Source organism: Varroa jacobsoni, unplaced genomic scaffold (assembly GCF_002532875.2).
Source record: "Varroa jacobsoni isolate VJ856 unplaced genomic scaffold, vjacob_1.0 scaffold_706, whole genome shotgun sequence".
Classification (NCBI taxonomy): Eukaryota; Metazoa; Arthropoda; class Arachnida; order Mesostigmata; family Varroidae; genus Varroa; species Varroa jacobsoni.
In genome coordinates, this window is record NW_019213608.1 from 253,006 (window position 1) to 277,046 (window position 24,041).

Here is a 24,041-nt window from a genome sequence, read left to right on the forward strand (position 1 = left end):
TTTTGTCTCCATACGCCTTCATCCTCTTCCTCGTATTTTGTTGAATTTTACATTTCAATTTAGAACACGAGATCTCATAAATAAGAAACTTGTCAATTACTGGGGATACATTCGGTGAGTCTTAGTAAAAATAACTAAGAATACAACAGACCACTGATATTGATAAGGATATATCGTACGGGAGTGGGCTCGGCCGGTAGCATCCGAAGTGGGCCTAGCTTGACAACAGTGTTGGATTAAGCAACAGGTTGACACTTCGAGAGGGCTTGTACTGCAGAAATCTCTCCAAGTAACTTCCTGATAGGCAACAAGTGCTGATAGTAAACAAGAGCATAGACTTAACGCTAGACTACGACATATTATAGTATAACAGGTAGGTCAGTACGTTGGTTACTTGATCTGTTCTGCTCCACACTGATTTTATAGCGTTTATGTTAAAAGCAAGAAACACTTTCGTGTAAACATGAACATCCATATTGGTTACGTTTTGCTTGATTATTAATTTTATTCATCGTAGGACATATAACCTTGGACACAATGTGTTTCGTCTTTAAGTTTAATCTTGAAGTTATTTTCAAGTATGCACAATGAACTTTTCATACACATATGTAATTGCTTAGGGCGAACATTAGTAGCATAATTAAAAAGATTTACATATTTTAATGCCAAGTTCCAGACGCAAATTATTTCATTACAGGATCTAGCAACCGGAAGTTATAACTTCCCCAAACGCAGAACTTGGCCCAGTAGCAGAAAGCGTACGAAATGCTATTATTTGAGAAGGATTGATATTGAGTTAATCATAATCACAGTTGTAGTTTCGTAGAAATCGAACTCCGTTGCCTTGCAGTCCACTAAACTGTTTGCACGCGTCTTACCTCCCTCTCGTGTCAATTGGCTCCCAGCATCCACGCGTGCTCTCGTTAGTCAATGTAGCACCACCGTACAGCTTCGCGTCCGTATCAGAAACGCTATATTTAGCGTTTCACGTCAGAACCTGCAGATAAAAATATGTTAAGTTACATTAATATAGACTTTAGTGGAACTCAGTTACATACTACGTACCGAGATCTGGCAACTAACTGTAAGGTACTGGAAGTTGGCCTCGAATAAGTTTGCCCGAAGACGCTCAAGCAAGGACACCTCGCTGCCATATAAGCCGAGTGATCAGCCTTAAGGTTGATCTTCTATATCAATTGAAAGAGAGTGTTTCGGGGATTGCTCCTATAAAGCAACGAGGTGGGGGTAAGGCTGTTTGTCTATAGTTATCAGTGATGTCGAAGATATAGAGGGTGGTCCGGGAGCTGTTTCAACAGATGAGGCTAAACGCTGGTTGTATTCACTTGACAATGCTGTCGGAGATCGAAAAGACTAAATGGTGGAACGAAGATAGATAGCGTCTTGTAAAGCAATGACGATTTGGTGATAATGTTGTATGAGTTCGAGAGTGTTTGCAGAATAGAACCGCAGATTTTGAACTCGGGAATAGAAATGCTAGTTTTGCTCCTTTCTCTTAATAACAGATCCCATAAGCCCATATAGTCCTATGGCGCCGTGTATGTGTCAACGTGAATACTTACGCATTTAACACTATGGGCTAACAGTATGTAGGCGTATATGAAAACTATATGAGGTGCCTTGTTGCTCATTACTTATTGTTTTACAATGGAACCTTTGTTGTTCTTCTCCCTTCATACAGTGGAAGCATGTAATTGTTATAGACGTAATAGAAACTTAAGAAGCTTACACGCCGCCTCCGTTATTAGTGCGCGGCGTGCATGCATAACATACTCTGGTACCAACTAAAAATTTGTCTAGATAAACAGTAAATAATTTTCACACAGTTTTTGCATACTATTTAGATACAATCGTAGTCCAAATTTGTACTGGGTAAGAAATTTCAAATGTCGCTTTTTATCTATTCTTGCACTTGGACTTTTTTTATTGCGATCTGCGACAGGTGGGCTTAGATGATGTCTCAATCTTAATACAGCAAGGCCGCGATCATGGTATACCTGGTTACACAGCGTTCCGCCGCTTCTGCGGTCTCGATTTGCAACTTCACCAATTCAAAGATTTCACTTCCATCACAACCCCAGAAACTGCTAAAAACCTAGCGTCTTTATACTCGTAAGTATCATACCGTTGCAAGTCGTAGGTAATATATATATAGCAATGCATTTTATTTTCAATGCAGCCAAGTAGAAATAGCTTCTATTATACATAGAGTAGTGGCAAATCATGGGTCTACGTAGGTACTCGGGGGTAAAACTGTATCGACCATTAAACGTACGCGCTAACTTTAACCCTGAACATATTTTTCGCCAATCACAACAAACGCTTGCTAACGAAATACGCAAATATAACTATCCGTATGAAAATAGACTGGATTAACCTAAATTTTGTCTCTCTGTGCGAAGCTGTATGAATCAATGCCTCGACATCTGCCAGGCTCTATAACACTTATATGCATAGTTATGTACTATTTATAAGTGTTTTTATTGTACTTTTTGCTGTTTTTTTATGTTTATATTTAGATTATGCACTGTATCGCCGTCGCTTGATAGTAAAATGCGTCCTCTACTATTCGTAAACTTAAAATTACATTACTATTAAAATATCCGAAAAAGTAAATCGCTAGGTCAAAGTCGGTCACTAAAGCGACGAGATTTACTAAACTTTGTTTTAAATGCTTCTTAAATTTGGTCTTGTACATTTTCTGGAAAAAGTATCGTTTTTTTTTTCAGGCTATAGAGCTAACTGGTTCTCTAGAGACGTTTTCGTTCGTTACAAGAGTCATTAATGGTATCATGTGTATATACAGTTTAGGACGCATTCGATCGCTTGGTAGATGTTCAAATATTTCTACTAAGCTGTGAACAGAATATAGTGTGTGCCTGTAGATGCCACCTGGTTCAATTCTAACTATTCATTTTCGTCCCATTGGGCCTTTTGTACAGATCTGTCGACGATGTGGACCTTTTTGTTGGGGGGATGGTCGAAACTCCACTGGAAGGGGCAGTCGTTGGTCCTACATTTGCATGTCTGTTAGGTTTGCAATTTCAGAAAAGTAAACAGGGAGACCGCTTCTATTATGAGAACGATCTACCACCCTCAAAGTTTAGTAAAGGTAAGCAAGGCTAACGGATTTCCTACACATATGATCTACCAAACTATTTACAGATTTTATAAATACAAACAAACATATACTTCAATACCGCTTTGGCAACACAATGGACACTGTCTGTCGAAGTAACCTACAACACCCGTTGCTAGCATTACCTCAGTTGGCTTGGCCCCAGCCTGAAACGAAGCGTATCAACGGCCGATTTTCACTATAAACCATTTATTGTGACTCTAACTTTACCTATTGTACCATTATAGGAACGCACTGCAATACCGATGGCCTCTTGATAAACTACTATATAATGCACTAAAAGTTTTGTTTCGGCACAATCGTTGTTTGATGCTGACGAGTGAATTGTGTCATTCCATTTCTTTTGCTTAATAATCGCCGGTCATCCTACATGCAGAACAACTCGCGCAAATCCGCCGAGTATCTTTAGCCCGTTTGATCTGCGATAACACCGTTGCCTCTGAAAGGGACGCTATTAAGCTACAACCTGCTTCGCTCTTTATGCCCGACCCGTTCTTGTAAGTAGTCCACTGCGTACGATTAACCCAGTCTCACTAAACCAACTTCTTCATAGGTTAGTACGCAGCGTGATCGACCCTGCCCTAAGCGATATCCGTAAATATTGACCTGTTAAAGTCTTACTCAAATACGATCCACACAAAAAAACTTAGCGAAGTTAAATTTTGGGCCGATAGCATGTCGAAGGTCCAAGAAGTATAAGGACTAAAGACGTCCGAAATGTCCAAGAGAGATGTACTCAAACTTCCCTAAAAAAATAAACCGTTAAGGTTTATCTGGTCAAACCATTAGCATTAGAGACTCCCCTAGCGCAAACGACTGCCAGTTTTCGCACTAAAAATCCAGAATTATCAGAAATGCCCTTTTGCATAATTTTTATAAATTAGAGAGATCTACAACTATAAACCTTATTGAGCGTCTTCCATTTCGGTCCATGAAGATGTTCTTTTTGAAATGTCATGAAAATTGGCATTAAGATAAATCGTCAATTTTGGATAAAAGAAGAACTTTTTAATGGTTGTGTAGTTCGTCCAGTCCAAAGTCCAAACTAGCTGACCTTCTCTCGTATCCCAAAAATGAAACTTTTGCCCCTTCGGAAACAAGTTTGTCGTTTGTTCTAAAAAAGGCTGATTGCAGTTGTCCGATGCAGATTCTCGGAAAGAAGTACAGAAGCAAATTTTTGGCCTGAGGTTAATTTAGTTACAAGAATTTTAGAGAAATGGCGAAATTCGAGTATACGAGGCTTCTTATGACTACAGATTGATTATGGTTTTTCGACTGAACAGGAACGCAGAGGAGGCGTGTTCATCACCTGGGCTGGAGCGGGTTGATTTCTCTGCCTGGAAGTCGTTGCGTTCAGCGGATTTCACTGATCAGTTTAGCAGGGACCAGCTTAAACTACAGCTGAGCATAGCGCGTGAAGAACTCGATAATCTACGTCGAGAGGAGATTCGTCTCCAAAAGAGGCAAGGGAGTCCAGATCAAGCGTCGTCTCAGGTTAGAATTACTTAGGCTAGATCTAGCATAAGTTTGCCAGTTCTTCGAGAACGCGAGGGCATTGACAGCAGAAGTGAACTTCAATATAGACGGGCCGATAAAACGATAAAAATTGTATTTCGCTATACCCATCGACATCTAATAAGCTGCGATTTGATTCTGCTGCAATATCAGTATATCGGCGATTTCTAGCTGACATTATGCTTGCGTGGAGAGATTAGGGCCTTCGTCGGGCCTTCTGTATTTGCATTCTCTGCCGCCCCCTATTCCTCGTCACTTGTGTATGCTTTTCTGATTTTCCCAGCCGTATTAATCAACGCGCTTCTCATATCGACTGTAAAGCAAATTGTGATTTTATGAAATAAGATTAGTTTTCATTAATGCTGATAGGTAACAAAGCTCAATTAGGGCAAGCCGCTACGTCGGATATGTTTAGCGAATAAAAATCATAATAATATTTTATGACAAAGTGGTAATTTGTCGACGAAATTACAGTGACTTAGCTATCTTAGGAATGTCTCGCACGGTTCGAAAACATAGGACTGAACTACTTTTTATTTAGATAGAATTGCATATCATACGAACTTGAATGACTTTTTGGCGCTGACTAACTTCACAAACGCAGTCACCGATGATATTAAATAGATTTCTTTATTGTACGCGTGTGCCTAAAACATGAGTACACATAGGCCGTTCTCTCAGCTCTGCTTCGACCAAGTGAAGATGCACTGAGGTTAGCTAACGAGTCACTACTGCTGGAGCTTGCTTCGAAAGGAATTGTCTTCAACTATCTTCATACTCTTGCGTAAGTGGAAGAGCTAAAATTTTTAACAACAGTTTCGAATTCATGAGCGTATTCTCTTCTGACGCTCACAGTTGCCCGATGTCTAATGGATAACCCTATCATAGCTGCAATTCTATATATAAATCTATATCGTATATTTTTTTTACCGGAAACATTCTCGTTGTGTTTTCTTCATTAAGTTTATAGGAAAAAAATAGACCCTTTAGATAGGCTAGCGAGTGTTAGCTTCAAAAGCGTGCCTGTATGTCCTCGATCAATGCTTAGTCTTTAACCGTGCGGTGCAGACGTCGTATGCTACTGCTACGCATATAATAAACAGTTGCATTTGCCGGAGAGTGATGCTAATCTATAACAAACACTAATTATAATGTTTCGTTTTAATGCTTCAAAAAAAAAGTTAGGACCTTTACTTTGGACTACAAAGATGGCTATAGGAGAAGTGAAGGTTTGCTCTGTGTTCGATGAGGACTTTATAGCTCAGAGATATAGATTTATCCAATATCCTATCTTTTACTAAAAGCGGTCGACCTAAACACGTCGTCTCCAAAAAACCTCAGCAAGACGCCTCCTTTGGGCCTAGGATGCCATGTTGAAACGTTGCAGCTACGTTTGAATAGTGTTTTCAGCTATGACATCGTCATGACACCTGTCATACCTAGCGTACTGCTAACTTTTAGAGCTCCGCAAAAGTAGCTATCTAAAACAATTGTTTTTAGCCACAAATTTTAGAAATTTAAAGTACATTTTCAGATAGAAGAACGTCACGATAACCACGGCCTGGTAAGGCACAAAGAAGCCTTTCCGAACACCCCAATATATCCGTTCTGACAGAAGCTTTGTTTTGAAATACCTTCATTGGTTATTGCCGTAATAACGGAGAGCTCCCAAATCATGCTAATGGTGATATTTGTGTTTATTTCTGGATTTGATTTACAGTTCAGATCGAGACGGTGAGCGTGAGGCGGATAGCATGCAAGATCTGTTGGCAATGTTGGCAACAGTCGGATTACCCGAAGATTTACGGCCCACGCGAACTCCTGGACACTGCGATGATACCGTTTTGCCTTGTGATCACACTACAAAGTACGCCTACCTGTCCGGCTTGCGATTGGCTTTAGTCGCATCTTAGAATATATAACACTTTCCGAATTAGTAAATAGGTTTGTATGACATTTAGGGCTTTTTAGAGGTCACAATTCAAGGTGTGACCAGCGGAATGAATTTGGCAACGCGAAGTGCTGGAGTTGATAGATCTGCCCTACCCGTATGATTTGCTTCGGTATGGGTAACGAGCTTGTAAGAAGACGTATTGAGAATTTATTGAACTAATATGTTATACACCTAAACATGCCTATTATTTCGCTCCTGAGACGTAGGTTTACAAAGTGCCGCCTTGGGCAAACTAAAACAATATTATTCTGCGCTGGATTTAAAAATAAGTCAATAGTGAATTTAACAGTTTGCGTTTCAAATATCCTGAAGATTCCGCACAATGACCGGCTGGTGCAATAATCTTCGTTACCCTTTTTTCGGGAAATCGCTCACACCATTTGCTCGGCTTGCCCCGGCTAAATACTCCGACGGTGAGCCTAATATATTTGTTTGACTTAAGAGCCCTAATTCTGCTAGGTATCCTTTAATCAACCGTATTGAAATCGAAATCGAGTAGCAGCTTAAATCGCTTTATCGCCTGGGCCTATTGTTGCCTGTACGATTCGATGGACTTTCGAGATACCTCTGTTTATGTTCGCACATAAAAACATGTACAATGCTCTTCATCCTTTTTGTGTAGGCGTGTCGGAAATGGCGACGATTGGCACGACAGGCCAGCCTTTGCCCAATCCTCGAGCAGTGTCCACAGCGATACATTACGACATCGCCGACGCACATCGTCGTTACACTCTGATGCTTATGCAATGGGGCCAGTTTCTCGACCATGATATCACGCTCACACCGATGGTCGAATACCCGGACAAATCGAATATCAGTACGACCAACTGCATTCGTAAATTAACACCATAACGGTCTAGTAACAGCCAGGGAGAAATGTTTACATGTCTACGAAATGTTTTACCATATTAGAGCATACGGTTTAACAGTTACATACAGACTGAACACGGATGATGTATTATCAAACGTGAGTCACTTTGACGAAGACAACGAGAACGAAGCGTCTGTAACGCTATCGGCGTCGGTGACGGCATGGATCGCCGCAGCAGAAGAATGTTTTCATCTAGACGAATCGGAAACTGTCAGATAAAATTGCAGTCGAACGATTCCATCAGAAATAAGGTAGCACTGAAACGTAGCAAACGCTAAACTCGGGGGAAGAGGACGCTGACAAGATTAGTTAACATCGGCGGAAAATGGTCGCTTACATATTTTAGGAGTGATAGATTTCCGGGAAATAACTACATGATATCTATTCATCGCAGCACATAAATTTTACAAATGAGCAGGATCCTCTTACCGATGCGATAATGTAACGTAATGTTACATCTGGATTAGAATAGTGAAACGATGTTGGTTGCACCCGTGTGGGGCAACACGATGCACCGCTACGATAATCGCTAGATGACTCGGCACAAACTCAACAACACACATGAGGAAAACGATTAGGTCATTGTCGTAATTTTTCGATAGAGTCCGGAAAGCAAGAATTGAATAATTTCACTGACTGCTACCGCCGCCAACAGTTACTTGTTAGACAAGTTGTTGTTTTTCTATCGAATTGTACCAAAGGTCAAATTTTGATATTAACGGTTACTTTACAAGTTGTTGTATTGTTTTTATTGAGTTTAGGTTTTGAAGAAGGTGTATCGTTTTTAAAAAACGGTGGCTTCAAGAACCATACAATAGAGAACGTGCTGGCCAATAAACTATGGTACGCAGTTGTAAGAATATACTGTGCCAAATCGGGCCCAAGTAGTGGCTGAAAGCAAAGCTTAAAATGCAAATTGAAAACAATGAAATCTCATAATTGGGAAAATATCGATCTCTTATTGTTCCTAGTATGAGATAAAATACGAGAAAGTATTAGAATCTAATCTTTTCTAATTCGGTTTTGGTAGTATCTTCTATAATCTCTCGGTGGGCTTTTATTTGCTATCTTATTCGCCATAGCTATTTTTATTATTTTATAAAATGTGGGAACTGTCGCCCTTCAAAAACTAGAACTTTCATTTTCTCCCCTGAGCTCGCGATCGAGCTACGTAAAAAAATAAAAACGTTAACAGGTATCATTCAAATGGCACACAAGCAATTGTTATTAGCTATTCTTCATAAGAATAAATCATGTCTTGGAAAATATCGTTGAAATGCTTGCAGATTGCAAACGTTGCGACTCTGCTACAACGGTTCATCCTGAGTGCAGGCCAATTAAAATACCCCCGGGCGATCGGCATTTCCCTGCGCGACAGCCTGATGGATCGAATAACTGTATAAGCTTTGTGAGGTAAAGTCTGACTGGCTAAACTACATTTAATTTAATAAATGCAACGAACCTTTTTGGGTTCGGGGCTCACTCGTATATTACTTATTCTAAATATAAAGCCATTTCGAACTAAGGAAAACTATTAACATCATTCGCTTTGCATGATATATTACTATATCCAATATAGCAGAACCTTGCAAAAACGTTAGTAAGCCTTTTGTTGGCACTATTCTCAGGGTGTGGTAGAAAAGCAATTTATATGAAAAATATTTCTTCTATTTTGTAGAACTGACCAGTTTTCTAAACAAGAAAAAATACTGTGTTGGGCTTTTGTAGATTCAAGAGGCCTTATTTAAGGTTACCGCAAAACAGGTCATTAGGGCAAGACGGCTCAATAGAAATAATTAACAAGGCTCATTGCTTTCTGCAACGTAGGTCACTGCCTGGCCAACAAAATCTAGGCGCCCGTCAGCAACTTAACCAGGTATAATCTTTTATTATAATAATAATGAATTTACAGTTGATAACGTGGCGTTCATGAGGTGCGATTGTGAGTCTGTATGACATCAGAAGCCATTTAGAACTAGGAGATTCGAGTAAATAGCATATTTGGTCTTATTGAAATAATTAACCATCCTTACATCTATAGGTTACTGCATTTATCGATGCTTCAGCCGTTTACGGCTCAAATCGCTGTGAAATGCGACGCCTTCGGTCTTATCGTGGTGGCCGACTCAACGTGACAAATATCGGGATCGGCCTAAAGCCCCTTCCGCCACAGGTATAGTCATTTTATTTATATCATAGTTATTATATTCCCTGAACAAGTTTTTTTGACTATTTTCATATTGATCCAACCAATCGATTTGGATAGTTCGTCTGATCTTTTCACATTGTACTATAGATGCACACGGCTACTCCAGCTGAACCAGATATCGATCAGTGTCTGCCTGAATCCTGACGGATTTGATTGAAATTTATTATGCGAAAGACGTAATCACTATCGCTATCTTCTGTTGACAAACTAAATGGATAAACTTTTAAAAACAAGTTTATTCATTGAATTTGTCTGTTGTTGCCTAAAATGCAACTTGTCTTGATGCTCAGACGGCAACGCATAAGGAGTGTCGTGCGCCGTCACGCTTGTGCTTCACAGCAGGCGACGACCGCGTGTCAGAACAGCCTGGCCTGGCAGTAATTCACACCATGTTACTTCGAGAACACAATCGTGTCGTGGAAAAGCTTTCCCGTGTCAACCCGCATTGGGAGGACGAACGGCTATTTCAAGAAGGTATGTCCTATCAGGTAGGCGTATATATAGGCCTAGTAATAGTTTAAGAAATCATGATTATCTTGATAGGTCTCAGGAAAGAACGATCGTCTTACATTGACATCTCTGTGCTGTTCATATTTGTCTGACTAAAGTATTAAGATATAAACAGCCAACTCAGTAATGACTATTCTTTCTGCCTATTTGTCATGATTACGCCTAATGCAACAAATAGGTCGTCGAATTGTTTCGGCTGAAATGCAACAGATAACCTATGGGGAGTTTCTTCCTCGGGTGCTCGGCAGAGCGACTATGGACCACTATGAACTCAATCTTGCCTCCAACGGGTATTCTCGCGCATACAACCCAGAGGTATGGGTATATTCGGGGTGGCTTGTGCTATGATGTAAATGCATTAAGTATATTTGGGTTCACTTGTTACATTGTATTCATAATATAAATGAGAATTATTGACCAGGATCGTAAGGATAATCGCGTCCGTTAGGATGGCGTCGAAAGAAGGCCGGGTGGTTAGAATTATGTTTGCCGTTGTAGAGATGGCGTTAAACAGAATCGGAATCCGTTCAGAAAATTAACTTGTTATATAGTTCAATACTGTTGGATGTCAATGGGCTGTAAAACTTTAGTTGTACTGCATGGTGACCAAGCTTTGTAAGCTAACCTATATATATATATATGGCCCACATTTGTTTCACACAAGTGTCTTTCACATAGTGATATCTTGTACTATTCGCACGTTTTGCATGTCTCATGGGTTCTCTGCATGAATTTAACTGGACGCTTGCACAGTCAGTGAATTAGATTGGATATTCATGCCCATTTGCCTTTGTTTCCGTAAATGGACGTACAGGTGGACCCAAGTGTATGGAATGAGTTCAGTACAGCTGCTTTCCGCTTTGGCCACACGTTGATTGCGCCGTTCTTCAGACTTCTCGGAAATGAATACGATGAACAGCGGCCGGAAGCTCTACAGCTTCGCAAAGGATTTTTCAACTCTGATATGCTTTACAGACGTAAGAGTTAGCCAATGTTCGCAGCCAAACAGACTTACGTAGCCATTCATGGGATCACGATCACTTTCATATATTGAAGACATATGTTTAAGAAGATTTCAGAGCAAAAAAAAGGTGCGCTTAGCTCTAGCATTAGCCGATTCCAGATGAATATAGAGCAGGCGGGACGTTTCTCTCAGCAGCTGGAAACAGAAGGCGTCCTATCGAAGGTAGAGGAATAAAAGGCCGTTTGCAAAACGGAATGCCGGTCCGCCTGCTTATAAATTTGGCGTGTTGCAAAACCAACACAGTTTGCAGGCCCTCAATCAGGCCATGTGTACGCTCTAGAGAGAAACTTCGGCAGAACGATCACTATGAATATAGTTCCCTATAGCTCAATGGACTGTTGTTTTGTTGTCAGTCCATTTCTAATTGTATAACTTTCACCAGGGAAAGTTTGATACGTTTTTATCGACTTGAAAAATTAGAAATTTCGATGCTGACATAAATCTTGTAACTATCAACAGTTGTATCAGCGTTGTACGTATACTACTATAGTTACTTATGAAGATGTTCTGTGATTCTAGTTAGAGGATTTCTGATACAATCACGATAAACTTTATGGCACGATACATCGCTATATGTAGTACTGCCAGAAAGGATTATCTAAAAATATAGCTAAAATAATGTATAGATCACTTCCTGTGGGATCTAATCATTGTGCTCTATTATCCCGTTATCTCTCTCTTTAAATCCATTTTAAATGACGTCCGCGCACCTAAATACGGTCGTAACCCTATATAGTTCAAGTTTTCAAGGGCTTGATGTAAAGTAAATGGGAAATAATGCTCACACGATATAATGAATAGATTATATATATACGTGATATTATTACTGCTTTCGTTACCAGGCACTCAAATTGTATTGTATTGCATTGCATTGTTTAGCCGGCGCAATTGATTCGATGTTGCGCGGGCTAGTTTCAGTATCGATGCGGAACTTCGATAGCGCGGTAACTGAGGAGGTGACGAATCATCTATTCGAAGAAAGGAGAAAGCCCTTCTCCGGCATGGATCTCATAGCGTTGAACCTTCAGCGCGCCAGAGACCACGGCCTAAGTGGTTATAACGAATACCGCCATAAATGTAATCTGAACAGAGCAACGTCATTCGAGGATCTCGTGGAGATACCGGAGGCTGTTAGACATCGCCTGGCTCTTATTTATGCGTATGTTAATAATAATAACAAAAACTAGAAAACACTTGGTCGAGCTTTTTATGAGATATTAATTTTCTGAGCGTTCTATTAAACTACACTCGTTTTTTGTTTTTCCAATGAATTACAAAATTCCCGAATTGTGGAAATTTGAAAGCGGCTTAAAACTGCTTCTGTAGATATTGTGCCGTAATTGTTTTTATTCATGCGAATCATCTGAGTGATCGGATAGGTAAACTAACAACGAAGGAGCTAACCTTTCCTTCCCATAACATGTTCTCACTACTAAATTAGCCATGTAGACGACATCGATCTATTCACGGGTGGACTTGCGGAGCGGTCACTCCATGGAGCTGTAGTAGGGCCAACGTTCGCCTGTCTTATCGGTGCCCAGTTCTCCAAAATGAAACGAGGAGATCGATTCTTTTTCGAGACAGACGATCCAGCCGTTAGATTCTCTGAAGGTAAGAGTTCTAACGAATTAATCTGTTATACAAGGACATGGCAGGCTATTGGCTCCGATGTGCCACTAACGATACCACTCTAATAAGAGTTCGAACCATTTTGATTCCTCAACAGTGACAAAACGTGAATATGATTCACATGTAGCATCCCCACAATGTAAACGCTTTCTGGCGATATTAACGTATCAAATACTGCAAGGCTTCGTCTCAATCGAGGTTTCACATGAAGTAACTTTTTCCTGCTTCAAAGTTATTGTTGCGCTAAGCCAGTGTTAAATAAAACATAATGTCTTGAACGCATGGGCAGCTCAATTGGCAGGTCTTCGAGGAGTGACTTTGTCGCGGCTGTTGTGTGATAATTCTGATCGGATAACGACAGTTCAGAAGAATGCTTTCGACCAAATCGACGATTTTCTGTAAGTGGTCCTTTTACCAGACAAATCTATTCTCAACAGAACCAGCTTAAAAGCAATAGTCCTAACCAGAGCCTGATTTGAAAAGAACGGTCGAATACTTTAAATATTTCTTAGTGCTCTTAGGTTCTTAAAAAACTATGAGTGGGGCTTACAATATCCGCGTATCGCGGACGACTTTTAGCGTTGAGAATGCCATTTTTAAGTTATGCGCAATCATACCCCATAATTTTTTAGCATCATCACCTCCATTTAGCCAACTGTTCATTACCTGGTGGGCCACCCGTTAAAAATAATAACCGCAAAAACCATCTACATAACTACAAAGCTAACGCAGATTTAAACATGTGGATTAAGTAGATTCTCTGAGCAGTTTAATGATGGCAATGTTTTTCTTCAATACGCTTCACGTCTTGTATGAAAAGCCATGGCCGCTCTTCACTTTGTTGTTGCTGGGAAGCTGTACGTGCCTGATGCATCTCTCATGCAAACATTTATGCGGCTAACCCCCTTACAAAATATAGTTTACAAACTTACACGAACATCTTGACCCTCACAATACAGAAATCCTCGAGTTGCATGCAGTACGCTACCATCCTTGGACTTAAAGCTTTGGAGAGACGGGGAGTCGTGTTCCGTGCAAGCAAAGAACATACCGCGAGGACAGTCGCTAACAGTATCTCCGTGCAGAAGCTGTACATGCACAGCTGAAGGAGTAAGCTCTTTATTATATATATTCGTATTTTTTCAATTGATATCGCAATGCGCCGTTCCTATGTCTCCTACTTCGGCGTAACTTAAATCATATATTCTTAAACTCACGCCTACTTGTATTGTCATTTGCCCAACCTATTAGGTGTACTGCACGCCGGTTCGTATATCAGACTGCTTTGCTCTGTTAAAAACGCAACACAATTCTGAGATTTTCGAAGACGCGGCTTGCAGGGTTCAGTGTGCGTTTGCTATGGTAATCACCGATTCGAGACGTGCCACGAGACCCATCGAACGGCACCCATCGCAGCAGGCATCACGCTCAGAATCCGAAGAAACAGATAGATTTTAAGTGCCCATTATGAAGATAGAAAAAATATTGAATTCGTCCACTTTGTTGTCATAACGTCTCTATTTACATAGCATACATTATTGGACCTTGTTGCAATTACTAAAATTACTAAAAATATTTTCATTTGTGTAAGTATTCTTTCTATTGTACCTCGAGTGCATTGCAACATTGGGATGATAGTTTAGAAAGTCAAGCGATTGAACAAAATACCGAATAAAAAGTATAAATAGCATTAGATGCTAAAAAATAATTGTTTTATTTTCGGTCATTTCGAACCGAACTGAGTTCTTTGTCTCGTCCTATCTCAGTATCTCTGAACACATCGTTGGCTCATGTATTGATACTAACTTTCGGTTCTGCACCTGTACTTGCCAGCGTGACGCAAAAAAACTTCTATTCTAGATTAAGACCATTGGAGTAAAGATCAGTTAAATACAAGAACCGCTACATAGCGTCTGTTTCAAAATTGCTGACCTTCAAGTCTTAATAGGTTCACTGTTTTAGTATAATTTATACCTATTACTGGAGGAGATGTGCATGAGTGTTGTATACATTATAAACTGATTCTTCCGCTTATTTGTAGCGATAAATATACCGGTTAAAATAAACATATGGGTTTTGTCGATGTATTCTTGGTTACTTGGTACTTCTGCGTGCGTTTTCCAAGTAATGGTACTACTCGTTTTTTTTTTTTTTTTTTCTAATAGTGATCGTATTTCTAAAATATAAAGAGAGAAAAAAAAAGTTGCGTAAGCAGTACTAGGTAAGCAATACTGAGTTTACAGAAAAGCAAACCCAATGACCCCAAATCTCGAAAACAGTTTCCGTAACATTTGACCCATTCTTTCATTAATGTATGCAAACGTTTTTTTTGTTCAATATATATATATATACCTGCTGGCCCGACTAAATCCGGGCAAACCCGGAAAAAAGCCAAAGATGTTTATCTGCGTGTTCTATGAACTGTAAATCAAGTCAATTGTAAGGTCATTACTACCCTACAGGTGGACCAGACTATTCAAAGGGGCTTGCTAGATTTAAAGACAAAATCTCAAACTCCTATTTCAGTCAGCCATCTGCGGCTTATAAGAAACTCGGATAACAAAGAATTAAATAACGAAAGAATCAAGAGAATCAGCTACGAACAATAGACTATTGTCAAGCATCTTAAATATACGGAATTTTACAAGAAATTAGAAGACTGGGTGTGCCACGGACAGCGTAAAGCGTACAAGAAAATAAGACTGCTTCTTCATTGAACATCGCGTTCGGCGACGAGCAGCTACAATGACAGGCGTCCACACAGAATTGTCACGGGTAGCTAGAAAATATGTCTCCACGTCGATATGAAGTGGAGACAGGAATGGATAGCAGGAAACTACATGGAGGCACTAAGCTAAGTCAAATCTCTATCTGAAAGGACCATAGTTTGCGTTCGGCGCGGTTGGAAGGCCTTTATACAGCAGAAACTGCTTGAAAAGAATGAAACAACAAGGATCAGCATGTGGCCCAGCTGCATAGATTAAACGAGGTTATCCAGCAGAAAAAAATTCAACAAACGGAGCGGAAGCTTCCGTTTCTACAAAACTGTCAGGTGTCCCATAGCGACGAGGATTGTTAAAGTCATTGCGGTGTTTGAATGGGAGGTTTTCGCTTCCACCGTATTCTCTAGACGTTTTTTTCCCCTAGATTTTTACCTATTACTAGCGAATGAAATAAGTAACCGTAAATAGGGTCTTAAAACATGGATGGGCCGCTTCTCTAACACCTGGCTTAAAAATTTCTGGTCAGAAGAAACAAGTAGGCCAAGTGCATAATTAGAGAAAGCCCTGAAAAATGATGACGAACGCAAAATAAGTTTGTTGCTGGTATCCGAGTAAAACACTGCATCCATTGTTAGGCGAAGAACGACCATTTCTTTGATTATATTGTATTGGTAGGTTTTTCCCAATGAGAACATCCTGTCACGTTAGTCTTAAGTCTTCCAAGGAAACTTTTAAAACATTCAAACAGCTATGCCTCTCCTTCAACTTTCATTTGGTAGCAAAGGCTATGGTGAATTGAATGAATTCATTTAATATTCGAGATCAAAGTATCACTAATATATCTGCTTATATGTTTCGAATTAAAAGAAAACTTACTCTTCAGTCGTTATTGCTGGTAAGCAGACATGTAACATTTTACATCCTAAAGCGACTAAAATGTTTGTATATCATGGTCCAGTGGTCACAGGTGCACCGTCCTGGTTACGTTTATAGTAAATACCGGACCGAGGTTTGTTGCGCGGAGCCGCCCTTGTGCGTATCGTATGTATTTTTTTTCGCGCGGACACAAATCTAAGCTAACCGTATATTGATTATTTTTGATAAACCCTTTTTACTCTCTTAAACACTAAAAAAAAGGTACGTTTTAAAAAAGATCTTTCCTGGGCCGGCGTTTCTTTGTATGCAATTTTCACATGACGTCAGCGTCCTAAATATTATTTTTAACATAATTTTCCAGTTTATGCCTGTTGATTGGTAGCAGGTATTCTTTCAGGAGGGAATTTGAATTTGGCGCCGTCATCATAGTTGTCCGCCTCACAGCGCCGCCTGCTGGAAAGAATCAGCTGAGCCCTTCTGTCTGCGTTGAACTAAATTTTGTGAATAGACGATTATGTTTGACTTAGTAAAAACCTCTGCTTCAAAAAAGTCTTCCCACGCGATTTCTAATCTGAAGCAGTTGCCCAGTGACCGTTACATGAAGTACTACCTTAACGTGGCCTGGTGTTAACAGGTACGTTACGATAATAGTTCTCAGTGGGACTCCTGGAAAGATCTACAACAGTCAGACAATGGTTGTTCCACTGCGCGCGAAACGAAGATGAAACTATTTAGTTAACAACAATATAGTTTACTCTCTTACTTCCGTAAATACTATTTGTTGGCTATATCTAATTCGAAAATAGTACCCATGCATTATGGTAATGATCATGTTTTTCGTGTTTTGCGTTCGGTAAACAGGCCTTGGCATTACTTTAGACGGCTGGCCCCTTCTAGTACAAAACGAATTGTATCTAAGCTCGGATTCAAACCCATCACGTGTACCTAACTTTAGGAGGCAAGCTTGTAATCCACTGCACTATCATAAAGACAGCAAAAACGATAAGCGAAGATAAAACAACATTTGACATTTTGTGAACTAATAAAAAAATTTGTTGTATTGCTGACCTTATTGCCTCCGACAAACTGCTTCTTAAAACTCTCAATGATTGTATGAGTATTGTTAGGAAACAGCATATATATATATATATATATATATATATATATGTATATATATAGCCAACGAAATATAGAAAGTAAAAGATGAGAAACATTTTTACCAGAATGCTTTCTAGTTCAAAGAAGATTACCAAGAGTATGATTGAAGTTTTTGCTTAAAGTAGACCACCTTTGTTAATTTGTCAAGTAAAACTTGTGTAACAATAAAAGCGAATATGGGCAAGCCTTAAACTCCAATTCTCAAGAAGCAGTGCAATGAAGCTGCTCAAGGTCAGGCAGGCAAATTATGTTCTGCCACCCTGAAGAAGTAATGTCGGTCACAACTAATCGGCTGCCTTACTATAAAAAGGCATTTAAAGGAACGTTTGCATAGAATAAAAGTAAGGCCATTAAATTACCAATTGCTGATGTAATTCGTGTTTTTTGAAAGAATTAAACTATAATTTTTTTAAACTGCATTGCTTTAGCTCGGACCACCACGTTGGAATATGCCAATTAGGTTAGTAATAAGGTATAATGACTGCTTTAATCTTGCCTGGTGACTCGCTGGTGGTATGATGAAAAATAAAAATAATAATATTTTAAATGTAGAGAAGGGATGTGATTAAGTGGATTTGTTCTCTCAAGGGAAGGCAGCTTAATCTTTCACGTTTCCCTTACATGGTACTTACTACTTAACTTATGCTGAGTTCTTCCTGCTAATATCGAATTTTTACATAAAAATATTTGAACGCTAATGATGATGGCCAGAGATTATATTGTATAGGCCATTACCAGTATTGTTTGCATGCTAATGTTCAATGCATAGTTTTCGTAGATACAAGAGAACGTGGCTTCTATTGAGCGGTACAACGTAGGCTATTTGTAATGTCAGTCAATCAAATTCTGTAATAGCATCTCTCTTACAGACCTAATTAATTTCTTAATCACGGAGAAGAGCATACCAGTAACGACGTTGGTCTCAAGTGTTTAGCTTTCAGAAGATGTTGGCTTTGCGGCTTAATTCAGCTAGTATTTTTAGTTCTGCTATGCAGAAGACAAGCTGAGCGCAGCACGATCCTACCCTCCCCTCTCCTCTCTCACTTTTTCTTTATCTTAGGTTTGTTTTTACTTCATCTTTGTTGGTTTGTGCTTGTGCAGACGACAATCAACAACAAAAGCAACTAACACGAAAACACACGTTGGTACGGCAGGCGCTACCCGCGCTCAGCTCCTGCAAAGGCCCGTAAAAGCTTGGATTTCAGAAAACCTTCAGTCTGTTTCAGTTTTTAGCAGCTCCAGCTGATGTTTTTTCATGTTGTCTGTTTATATATTTGTTCTTGATTTTACGTGACCACTCCATATTCAGAAGTGCGCTACGACGACGAGTTAGAAGGATATATCGAAGGAAGCACCGAAAAGAACTTAAAAATTATGGAACTTCAAGAGAAATCTGTTGCAAGTGAGTAATCTAAACTGTGTGTTATGGCTCTTTTCCTGCAGTTGATGGAATTAACTGCATCTTTGTTATGGTGTCTGTAATTTTAGTATTAATGAAAGATAAGGACCGTACATAAGCCAATTAGCCAATGAACCCAACCGTATCTTCGATAAATAGCCATAACTTGTGAAAAGATAAAAAGAAAAGAAAGGTTTCATATTAGATATAATTTTCTTTGTATTTCTCTCGTGTACACACATTGCCTTTGAACCTGGTCCGTTGTGGCTCGTGTACATTAGATATACACATATTTGGTAAAAAAAAATAAGAACAGGGACACTATTCCTTGCATCTAGCGTGTATAAATATCGCATTAAGCTGCTCCATTTTATCGAGACCTGCTTAGATCGACTGAAATTGCTTGAAAGCGTTTTTATCAAAACAAAAACATTTGGCCACTATTGATGCGAATTATAACGTTTATACAAGTAAAGCGTATACTGACAAAATTGTGCATTTAAATAGGACATCTAAACTCTATACGCATTTGTATAAGACCGCAATTATTTGTATTCAAGTATTTCATCTATAAAAATATTCCTCATTTAAGCATGTACCACTTATTTAGCAGAAGTAATTATGTAGATTAGGTAATGCACGCATTAGTAGCATAGATTGTAAAAAGAACCTGAAGACGAAAAAATAAATGGAAAAAATGATCGCTGGATTCAAAATTACAATTTTGACAAGTGCCCCTGTTTCAATGACTACTTTGTTATAAACGTTTAACCTTTCAGGAAGGGTTACGGCAGTCGACAAGCGGTTAATGGGCCGGCTTGCTTTGAAGTACCAGGTGGATTTGAGGTACGTTCTTGCGGTACTTAAGGTCACCAAATGGGACGCTGGAAAGGCCGAGCTGGAGATTCAAAACGGGGAGGAGTGCCGTCATTTGGTTGAGACAATGGCACAGGAATTCAATCGAGACTCTGCCGAAGTTCGTAAACTGTTGGACTCGGTTAGTTGGAATACTATGGAAGCACGAAAATTTGCCCAGCAGCACCGCTCGTGGCGTATACCTGAGGCTAGCAAAGCGAAAGAACGAGACATAAAGAACGCTGAAGCGCAGCAGAATCCCGAAAATGAGAAGAAAAAATTTGCCTGCACATTTTGCCCGATGTCATTTAATCGGCTGCGGTTCTTTGAGGTACACGTAAAGGCGCATGACGGGCCAAAACCATTTAAATGCCAAAGTTGTGGTTTTGCTTTCGGGGCTGAAGAGCATCTCTCAGCCCATATCCAGGCGCATATAGACAAGAGCTATGCATGCGACCTCTGCTCCGGTCGATTCTCAAGACGTGAGCATCTAATTAGACACTTGGCTATACACGCACGAAGCAGTAAAAAACATATGAAACAACACATTAAAAACCGAATCAAGGAGATCAGCAAGAACAAAGACAACGCATTCACGTACAAGGGCAGCATTAAGAAAGCGATCAGTATTGCTAATAAGGGTATTGGTCTCAAATGCCGTATCTGCAGCCGAACGTTCACGACGAAAACATGGCTAACACGCCATATGAAGGACACTCACGATGACATCCCATTTCAGTGCAATATCTGTGATCAAATCTTTGCCGATCGGGATATTCTAGAAGCACACGTTAAATCTCACGGAAAACAACGATTCCGCTGTACATTCTGCAGCAGTGCCTTCCTTCGAAAAGATCACCTCCAACGCCACATGAACAGTCACACTGGTGAGCGAAACTTTGCCTGCGACGTGTGCGACAAAACTTTTATACAAAAAGCTCACCTCAACGAGCACAAGCGAAGTAAGCATGGTGAAGTAACTGGTCAGTAGCTGTGTTGCCACGAGCGTTGGGAATATTGAGCCTTTAAGAACACTCACGAATAATTCTTCTGTACATTAACGAAATATTTCATTAAACTCATTACATTAATGTCCCCTTGCATACGCACGCATTTACGTTTCCCATTTTCAAATAATTACAAAGGCGACGCATCCTATATACTCATTTACAGCACACTTTCTGTGGTTGAGAAAGAGACTCCGCAGCACCCGACTGAAGGGCATTATTGATGCTTCATAGGTACGAATATTTTTTAGATCTCGCGGAAACCCATTTCGTGGAACAGTGAAAATATTCCATCGTAAATTAAAGTTTATACTGTAATTACTCCATTATGCATTTGTGGCAATAAGCAATGATGTCACAAGCGACTTCCATTAATATTTCGTGATGGTGGCAGGTTCTTTGGCGCTTCTCCATAATCTAACAGGTGGAGCCCAACGGGATAAACGATTTTACCGTCGTTGTATTTTGTTGAAGAAATGTTTGCTGTAATAATTCCATTGGTGCTAACTAGATTGAGTCATGTTTATAGAACAGTGAAAAACGTAACATTTACTTCTGTAAGAGGCGAAAGAGGTTTAAATTCTAAATTGACTTAATAATGTAATATGTGATAGCAATTGTATCTTGTCATCAGTATCTGTATGATTAATACGTGCTATATATGTCACGGGATTCAAATAGACGTATTGAGCCGTGGTTCTACTAGCGTCATGATGCACGAATGTTGTTCTATTTCCTTAATAATCACTCTAATAATGTGGATAAAATTCGAAAAACGATACGATTGATACCGTTATTACGGATTTTTGCTCTTAGCTAGATTTTGATTCTAGGTTTATAATAGAAACCATCTAAGTGACCTTTTCATATTTGATACGCATTTACACCGAGGGACCGAATGACTTTAAAGAATATTGTAATTCGTGAAGAATACAGGGATTTGTAATTGTTGCTACTAAACCCTGATCAGATCCACATACTCCCACGTTTATATTGTTGTTCGTATAGGTTTCCTACACCTCTTTTTACCACTTACCTACATAATTTTTTTTTTCAACCGAAGCAAAACCCACTTATGTCCATTAAAAGATATTCAAGTTGACACCGTCCAACAATATCCGAGTGAATGGTGGGACGCCCATGTGAACTAATGGAATAGAAAATAACCATCAACGAAACACGAATGTTTCGTTTTTCCGCTCTTCCTCCCCTAGGCACTTCAAACCTCATCACTTAACCACCAACGCTTTTTCTCGATGCACTCGCCAGCGTTAGCTATTAATAATCGCTACATTATGACAACTCATATGGGACGTTACAATCCCGAAGAAACGCAAAATTGAGATGATCTTATTTTTTACTATTGATGGAAAAAAGCTTTTTAGTTGGACCTTGTTCAAGTTAAGACTTTCGAAGGAAATACTAAAGTTGCTCTTCAAGATGCGCGATGTCTTGTAATCTGACAGTCATCGAATCCATATGTCATCGCGAAAAACACATAATTATAACGTGCAAATGAATAGCCACAACATTTAAGTATTAATGCAATGTATTCAAGTGGTTCATTGTTGTACTTCACTCTGACGACGCAAACAGATATTGAGTCAATACATATTTATTAATATCAATTTGGAATCAATATGGAAAGCACATTAGTATTGATTCAACAAAACACGGAAATTAGAGATATCATTTTTTCATACAAAGGTTTTGCGAAATCTCTGAAGTCACCCGTAATTAGAAGACAACAAAGAAATAAAACAGTTCACGTAAAAAATAACCTTAAATAAATTAAGAGAACTAAAACACTATATGTATATAGGTTTACGACACTTTTTTTTTGAGTGAAAACCCTAAAAAAACGAAGTCTATAGGTGATGGAGGATAATTTACGACAGAAGAAAAGAGTATTTTTAAAGGGAACATTAAATGCTACCACAGGTGCGTAACGGTGCGTTCTCGACGCGTTAGCTGCATTAGTAACTTGGTCGTCAGATGCAAAGATGTCTATTAAATTAGAATGCTGCACTAAGTTAGGATAACTAGATTCTACCTTAAAATGTACTACTTGTCTATAAGTGCGCTTTCGAGTTACTGTGTTAGTCGGGAGAGTAGACGACGTTCCTGCTAAAAGGTTTGTCGACAAATTTGCCGTTTGCAAAAATATGCATTACATTTGGAACACTAAATTACGTTACATTAAGGTTAATTTTATGACACATTTATGATCTATTTTTTGGGTCTGTTTTGGAAAATAAACAAACGTAAGCGTACGTGTTACCAGTTCCTCGCAAATGCTAATCACGCAGCCACTATGAGGTTCGAAGCGGTTAAGTTATCCTGTGCTGATTCGTTCCAAAGCAGCAATTAGCTAGTTTTTTTTAGCATTGCTTTTGTCTTATATACGAAAAACGAACAAACGAGCATGTTCAAAGCTAACCCTTCGCGAAGGCGAAAAGGTGATGTGCAAGATTATCCTACGTCGATTCACCGTAGCCGAAGATGGGTGCGATCTTAGGTGCCTGCCCTCGAAAGAAGAACGCGTATTTCTATGGTAATAACCCTTAGGATATCTTTATGTGCGTACGTTAGAGCCTCCATTTATTTCTGAGACACTGAAATGACAAAAGCGCCGAAGTCATTGTCCCAATGTTTCAAATTGCCCGCTAGCTAGAAATGCTGTCTCCGCAAATCAACACGTCATCTAATGATGATGACTGCTTGGTACACGGTCGAGTTATTCAAAATGTATAAAATCTAGTTTTTTTTTTCGCTATTAACCTCTAAATTTTGGGTTGTCAATTATGCTTCAGATTTTTATTTTAAAGAAAGTCGTTCACCGTCCTCATTTAGTTTTGTGTGTTAGGGACAAGCCGTTTGCCACTGCTGGTCATCGAATTCATGTGCAATTAAACTCTATTAGCAATCTACCGCCAGAAAGAACTCAGGTCCTCCTTTTTGAGGCCTAGCTTATAGGACGACCGAAAAAAAGAGAACGGGGTGCAAATCCTAGGTTATGAGTTGTCGTCGCTCAAAGTACAAGCAAAGATTGAAGGAATGCCCCATTGCCCAAGCGAGAAGGCTAAATTAGTTCTTACCCTAACCAGTTGGTAATAAAAGATGGCTAGAATTCAACACCATGATAATGGGAGTG

At 39.4% G+C, this 24,041-nt stretch overlaps 2 protein-coding genes and 1 long non-coding RNA gene across 8 annotated transcripts in view; 2 read left to right on the forward strand and 1 right to left on the reverse strand.

The window, feature by feature from the left end:
- Positions 1-14,964, forward strand: part of LOC111262832 (uncharacterized) — a 38,502-nt gene extending 23,538 nt beyond the window's left edge. For all 5 annotated transcript variants that reach the window (XM_022837411.2, XM_022837410.2, XM_022837413.2 and 2 more), the window contains 19 exons: positions 1,961-2,130; positions 2,961-3,130; positions 3,534-3,654; positions 4,441-4,651; positions 5,341-5,456; positions 6,393-6,539; positions 6,939-7,039; positions 7,249-7,443; positions 8,784-8,910; positions 9,325-9,373; positions 9,539-9,670; positions 9,997-10,180; positions 10,395-10,531; positions 11,031-11,193; positions 12,120-12,399; positions 12,682-12,851; positions 13,159-13,267; positions 13,829-13,979; positions 14,121-14,964. In XM_022837411.2, the coding sequence (XP_022693146.1) occupies positions 1,961-2,130; positions 2,961-3,130; positions 3,534-3,654; positions 4,441-4,651; positions 5,341-5,456; positions 6,393-6,539; positions 6,939-7,039; positions 7,249-7,443; positions 8,784-8,910; positions 9,325-9,373; positions 9,539-9,670; positions 9,997-10,180; positions 10,395-10,531; positions 11,031-11,193; positions 12,120-12,399; positions 12,682-12,851; positions 13,159-13,267; positions 13,829-13,979; positions 14,121-14,327 (2,940 nt within the window). In that variant the 3' untranslated portion in view covers positions 14,328-14,964. The remainder of the gene's footprint in view (positions 1-1,960; positions 2,131-2,960; positions 3,131-3,533; positions 3,655-4,440; positions 4,652-5,340; positions 5,457-6,392; positions 6,540-6,938; positions 7,040-7,248; positions 7,444-8,783; positions 8,911-9,324; positions 9,374-9,538; positions 9,671-9,996; positions 10,181-10,394; positions 10,532-11,030; positions 11,194-12,119; positions 12,400-12,681; positions 12,852-13,158; positions 13,268-13,828; positions 13,980-14,120) is intronic.
- On the reverse strand, positions 481-18,697 carry LOC111262835 (uncharacterized). The gene is made up of 2 exons (XR_002681880.2): positions 18,532-18,697; positions 481-997 (listed from the first exon to the last, which is right to left on the reverse strand). It is a non-coding gene; the product is annotated as an uncharacterized LOC111262835 (long non-coding RNA).
- LOC111262834 (uncharacterized) lies at positions 16,762-22,708 on the forward strand. 2 transcript variants are annotated; one of them, XM_022837418.2, is made up of 3 exons: positions 16,762-17,102; positions 18,728-19,028; positions 19,805-22,708. In XM_022837418.2, exons 2-3 carry the CDS (start codon positions 19,001-19,003, stop codon positions 20,869-20,871), a joined length of 1,095 nt encoding a protein of 364 aa, XP_022693153.1. In that variant the 5' UTR covers positions 16,762-17,102; positions 18,728-19,000; the 3' UTR covers positions 20,872-22,708. The 2 variants fall into 2 exon arrangements, with proteins under 2 accessions (XP_022693153.1, XP_022693154.1); XM_022837419.2 differs by having other exon boundaries at positions 18,936-19,028.
- Positions 22,709-24,041: the final 1,333 nt, after the last annotated feature.

Excerpts from the sequence above, each read along its gene's own strand:
- LOC111262834 (XM_022837418.2), top strand. The coding sequence starts at position 19,001 with ATGGAACTTCAAGAGAAATCTGTTGCAA. Across the intron at positions 19,029-19,804 it reads TCAAGAGAAATCTGTTGCAA|GAAGGGTTACGGCAGTCGAC; the intron begins GTGAGTAATCTA and ends TTAACCTTTCAG.